At 40.5% G+C, this 6,000-nt stretch overlaps 1 protein-coding gene across 3 annotated transcripts in view; it reads right to left on the reverse strand.

The window, feature by feature from the left end:
* The window catches only part of PYROXD2 (pyridine nucleotide-disulphide oxidoreductase domain 2), a 39,850-nt gene that overhangs the window by 28,221 nt on the left and 5,629 nt on the right, over positions 1-6,000 (reverse strand). For all 3 annotated transcript variants that reach the window (XM_069067164.1, XM_069067165.1, XM_069067163.1), the window contains exons 2-4: positions 2,206-2,225; positions 297-390; positions 127-200 (exon numbers count right to left, since the gene is read on the reverse strand). In XM_069067164.1, coding sequence (XP_068923265.1) covers positions 127-200; positions 297-390; positions 2,206-2,225 — 188 coding nt within the window. The remainder of the gene's footprint in view (positions 1-126; positions 201-296; positions 391-2,205; positions 2,226-6,000) is intronic.

Raw genomic sequence — 6,000 nt, forward strand, 5'->3', positions numbered from 1 at the left:
AAACCTTAAAGGGCCCCATAAATGTCATTATTATTCTTGTTGTTGTTATTATCCTGAAACTCTTCCACAGTCAGCACTTTGTGGATATGATTTCGTCTGGGTCTGCATTTTGTTTGGGAACGTTACCTTCAGCTCCAAGTCTTTGTAAATCTGGGGCCTCAGAAGGCTGAGGAGGTAGGAGGCTCGGGAGAATTTAAAGCCTAGAACAGAACAGAAGCAGATGGAGATAAGCACAAGCTGCCACTAGCGCTCCCCTCTGACCACCGCCAGACCCCCACTGGCTCCTCAGGACTGACCTGGGATGAGTTCTTCAGTGACAGCGGCACCTCCAATCAAGTGACGTCTCTCTAGGACAGCTGTGTTTACCCCCAACCTCTGCAGATAGGCTGCCTATGGGAAAACATCCTGTGTCCTTCCTCCATCCTTTTTTGTAATGCTTCAGATCTGTCCTGGGAATAACTTGGGGTTTTGATGAATGGAGTTGATGCCCCGTGAGTATCTTGCCAGAAGTGGCTAGGTATCTGAGGGATATCCCAACCCCTCTTGATTCCAGTGCCTTCCCTCTGCTAATCATTTCCCATTTGTCCTGTATATAGCTTGTTTTGTATATGTTTACATGGTGTCTTCCCCATTAGACTGTAAGCTCCTTGAGGTCAGGGACTTTTTGCCTCTTTTTGTATCTCTGGTGCTTAGCACAGTGCCTGGCACATAGTGGGTTCTTAATAAATCTTGATTGATATATATCCTGGGAGACTGAAAAATCTCTGATGGAAACTTTTTACCTTTAGAAGCTTTCCAAGCCAGAGGTCAGTTCTGGCTCCATGAACATTGTGGCTATAGCCTGCATTTCCACCCTAGTATTCTATATTTGTAAGGCAGATGGCAAGACCTGGACTTCCTGGGAGCTGGCAGACACTTTCCTAAGTCTTCCTTTACTCTGAGGTTGGACAGGAGGCTGACATTCTCAGGGGGTAAGCTTGGAGCTGACAAGTTAATTCCATTGGGGTCGTTCCTCTTCTAAAAGCCAGCATGGAGCTGGGCAGCTGACCGCCTATGTCTAGTGCAGACAATGCTAGAAGGGTGGTGGCATAGACCAGGTCTGCAGGAAGTCCCCTTACTCTGTGAACCACAGGAACTATTAGAATAATCTTAATTACCCTATTTCCTACTAGCCATCCAACAGTGGGCAGGAAAATAAAAGGCAATGACTCAATTTCTCTGAGTTTCTCCATAACTCCTAGGCTGAATCCAATAACCATGGCAATGGCAAGAAATGTGAAATTCAATTCAATATGTGCTAGGACTCCTTAACCTTGATTACTTTCCAAAGCAAAGAGGCTTGGAACTCACAAAGTTCCTAAGTCAGCTCTATGCCCCAGGAAAGGGCAGCTGACTGAGATTCCCAAGTTCAAGGCTGCTCCATGCTATCAGTTTTTCTGTGCCCTACCATATCACTCATGTGGGAATTCACAAAGACACTACTGCACCTGGTCAAAGGAACCCAGAGCAAAGTCTGCCCAGGGGACATTTATAGAGACACATTTCTACCCATTACAGGTTGTTAAAACAAAATGGGACATCTGCTCACCTTTGGATAGCTCTAATTCTTGCTTAGTTTTTTTTTGGGGGGGTGGTTCTTAGAACCAATTGTGAGGGATCAGGAATCCCTGAAACCTCCATGATATTTGGGGTCCTCAATGATCTCTGTTGACACTCAAGGGTATTCCCTACAGATGAGCATAAACCCACTATGGATACCATACAGGTGAAATAGCTAGTTGCTTTTGTATACTTTCCCTGCTTTCTCAGTATCTACCCTTCCTGTCCACCAGCTTAGTATCTTCCAATGAGTAGTCTAGGGACTACCTGCCTTCAACTCTATTTGTAATAAGAAAGAAAGAGGGAACAGAATGCCCTAAGCCCTACCACTTCTCCTTTACCCCTATACACATATATTAGGAGTCTGGGGATTTTTTATCTGAACTGTCTGATGCTTATCTTTTGGACTAGAATTTAACCCACTGTCCAGGGGCTGGCTTGGCAGTCCCACCCTAAGGAGAATCCCACAAGCTTCCAGGAAGCTGTGGTCTTTCTTTCATTGGATTCATCCCATCTTCTTCCTTTCCTTTTAGCTCAGCTCTATACAACTAGAGAGGCCTTTGCCTAGGTGCAGGGTGAAGATGGCTGGAGGCAGGTGGTACTCACTGCAATCAGTCCATTGTGTCCTGCAATGAGAAGGTGGGAGAGGGAAGAAGAAAGGGAATAAAAGAAACATGGATCAGAAGACAGTGACGCGTTGTCCTCAAGGATTCTGACAGCATTGTCCTCTGGGCTGTTCTTGGCACAGTCATCACTAAGAGTTTTAGAAAATGATGCACTTGGGGGCAGAACCAAGATGGTGGAATGAAAGCAGGGACTCACCTAAGATCTCCCCCAAACCCCTTCAAATACCTCTAAAAAGTGAATCTGAACAAATTCTAGAGCTGCAGAATCCACAAAGAGACAGAGTGTGGCAGATTTCCAGCCAAGACAACCTGGAAGGTCAATAGGAGGTGTTTGTTGCACTGGGCTGGGAGAGGGGCACAGTCAAGCAGCACAAACTGCACCAGCACAGACCCAACCATAGCAATGCTGGAACAGACCCCAGTGGACTGAATCACTGGCAGCAGGGCGATTCCCAGACCTCTCCGCGTAGGAGGGGGGGGGCGGGGGGCTGTCGGAACTGGGTGAGAGAGAAGCACAGTCCTGTGCAGGGCCTGAGACAGCAGCAGCAGCTACTCCTTGCACTATCAGCCCATAGACTTAATGTTTTCAAGTCACCTATTTAAACTTCTGGAAGCCAGGATGGCAGAGTAAACAGTAAGTTGCTCCCCACCGCCCCCTTGACCCAGAGAATATTGCCCCAGGAAAAATCTTAAAATACTGGAGCCAACAGAAAGGGTACAGCAGTCTTTTAGCTTGGGAGGCTAAGGGGATTAATGGGAAAGGTTCAACCTCTTGCTATGGTTGAAGGGGACCAATATAAGACGGGGCGTGTCTCAGCAAGCCAGCAGCAAGCCCCACTTCAGCAGACCAGAAGGAGACCCTGAGCCCCAGGGTGGAGGAGCAGGCAAGGGCCAACACCAGGCACACACCTGCTACAGCCATCTCTGCCAGCTCAGCACCAGGTAAACTACTAGACCACTATAACATCCCAGTGCAGAAAACCAGAAACCAGGCCCCTAGCCCCCAGCACAAGAAGTCTGGGACAGGGCCCTCTGGGCCCCAGAAGCCAAGATCAAATTTAAAAGCCAGAAAAAAAGGCAAACAGCATGAGCAAGAACAATCAAAGAAAAACAATGACTGTAAAGAAATATCTTGGTGACAGGAAAGATCATAACACAAATTCAGGAGAAGACAACATGGTCAACATACCCACATCCAAAACCTCAAAGGGGGGTATGTACTGGTCTCAAGCTAAAAAACCTTCTTAGAAGAGCTCAAGAAGGATTTTAAAAGTCAAATAAGAGAGGTAGAAGAAAAATTGAACAATTCCTTTAGAAATACAATTGACAAAATGGGGGGGGGGGGCGGGGGAAGTGCACTGAAGAAAACAACTCCTTAAAAAGTACAATTGGCCACATGGAAAAAGGAGGCATAAAAACTAACTGAAGAAAACAATTCGTTAAAAACTAGAATTGGGCAAATGGAAGCTAATGACTCTATGAGACATCAAGAATCAAACAAAATTTGACCGTTAATGGTCAAAATAACATCAAAAAAGTTCTCTCTTTTGTTACATCTTCAAAGGATCTGGAATAATTTGATATATGGATGGGAGACACCTTTTGGAAGAGTCTTTTTTAAAATAAGTTTTTGTTCCTGTTTAAAAAAAAACAACCACAACACCATAATTTCCTTCAGTATGCCTCCTACTTTCCTTCCAGAGAGGCATCTCATGAATAGTATTTAATAAGACAAAAAAGGGAAAAAAATATTCAGCATAATTAGTCGATATATCAAAAAAGTCTATAAATATAGACAATGATCAGCAACTGTGAACGTCCAACCTCTGCAAAGGAGAGGATGGGGGAGTCAAAGTTTTTTCTTTGGAGCTTTTCTTTGGAGCTATGCACTTTCTTTATGATTTTGCAACATTCACTTTTGATTTTTTTGGTGGTTATTCTTTCCACTCACAATGTTGCAGTCGTGTGTATTGTATTCTTGGCTCTGCTCACTTTATTCTGCATCAGCTTATGTAGAGCTTTCCATTTTCCTCTGTATTTATCATAGTCATAAGTTCTTACAGTATTCGTGTAGCACAATTTGTTTAACTATTCTCCAATCATTGTTATCTACATCATTTTCATTACTTTGCTACCGCAAAAATTACTGTTATACATATGTATAAACTCTATCAAACTGCCTACAATTTTCAGAAGGAGGAGGGGAGGGAAGAATGGAGGGAGAAAAATTTGGAACTCAAAATTTTATAAAAATTAATACTAAAGATTTTCTAGACATGTAACTTGGGGAAAAAATTAAAACACTATTAAACTTAAAAAACCAAGTACTGTTATAAGCATTTTGGTGTATGTGAGGACTTTCTTCTTATCAATGGCCTCCTTGAGGTATAAGCCTAGCAATGGAATCTTAGCGTCAAAGGGAATAGATATTGTAGTTACTTTATTTGTGGAATAATATTTGCTTTTCAAAATTCTCATCCTGATTTCCAGCTTCACCAACAGTGTATCAAGGGGTTTATCTCCCCATAACACCTCCAACATTGTTGCCATCTTTTGTCATCTTTGCCAAGTTGGAAGGTGAGAAGGGAAGCCTCAGGGATGTTTTGTTTTGCATTTCTATTATTCTCACATAGTTTTAAATAGTATGCAGCTCTTCTTTTGAGAACTGTTTGTTATATCCTTTGACTACTAATCTAATGGGGAATCACTTTTGGTTTTATATCTTCTATCTATTAATTATTTATATATCTTGGGTACCACATCCTTAGCAGAGAAATATCTTTGATACAGATTTTTTTAAATCAATTCCTTTTGTATTCTAGGTGCATTAATTTTCACAGAAGAATTCTGTCAAACTTTTAAAGAACAATTAGCAACAATACTATACAAATTATTCTAAAAAATTGAGAAAGAAAATGCACTACCAGATTCCCTTTTATGAGACAAATACAATCCTAATACCCAAACAAAGGAAGGATAAAACACATATGGAGAACTATAAAACATATTACTAATGAATATTGATTTGAAAATTTAAAATAAAATAAAATTTATTTGAAAAATAAAATATTTTAAATATTTTAAAATAGGAAATAGAAAAAAGTAAAAGAGGTTGGGACAAAAATAATATTTTTAAACTTTAAACTATATTGTATATTATAAAACAGCAGTCATTAAAACCATCTGGTATTAGTTAAAAAAAACAGATAAAGCAATGGAAAAGATTAGACAAAAGAGAATCCAAAAGAATGGAACTCAATAACCCAGTGTTTGATAAACTAGAAAATAGAAATTACTTATAAAAGAACCCCCTTTTGACAAAAACTACCAGGAAACCTAGAATGTAGTCTGTGCTTTATCCTTCCCTAGTTTAGGTATTAGGATTATATTTGTCTCATAAAAGGGAATCTGGTAGAGTGTTTTCTTTCTCAATTTTGAAAGTAATTTGTATTTGAGAATAATTTTTCTTTAAAAGTTTGACAATTCTTCTGTGTATCCATCAGGATCAAGAGGTTTTTTTTTCCTTTGGTAGTTCCTTTACAGCTAATTTTATTTCCTTTCCTGAGATTGGATCATTTAAGATCTCTATTTGGTCTTGTTGGGTCTTTTATATCTTTGAAGATATTTCTCTATAGTTTCTTTATATTTTCAGTTTTGTTGGCATATAACTGTTTATTGTGGGTTCTGATAATTTGTTTTTCTGGGTAGCGTTTGTTTGTGTGTGAGAGAGAGAGAGAGACAGAGAGAGAGAGGGAGAGAGAGACAGAGAGACAGA

This window comes from Petaurus breviceps, unplaced genomic scaffold (assembly GCF_028583685.1).
Source record: "Petaurus breviceps papuanus isolate PSGF00001 unplaced genomic scaffold, PetGlider_PUasm1.0 90740, whole genome shotgun sequence".
Taxonomy (NCBI): domain Eukaryota; kingdom Metazoa; phylum Chordata; class Mammalia; order Diprotodontia; family Petauridae; genus Petaurus; species Petaurus breviceps.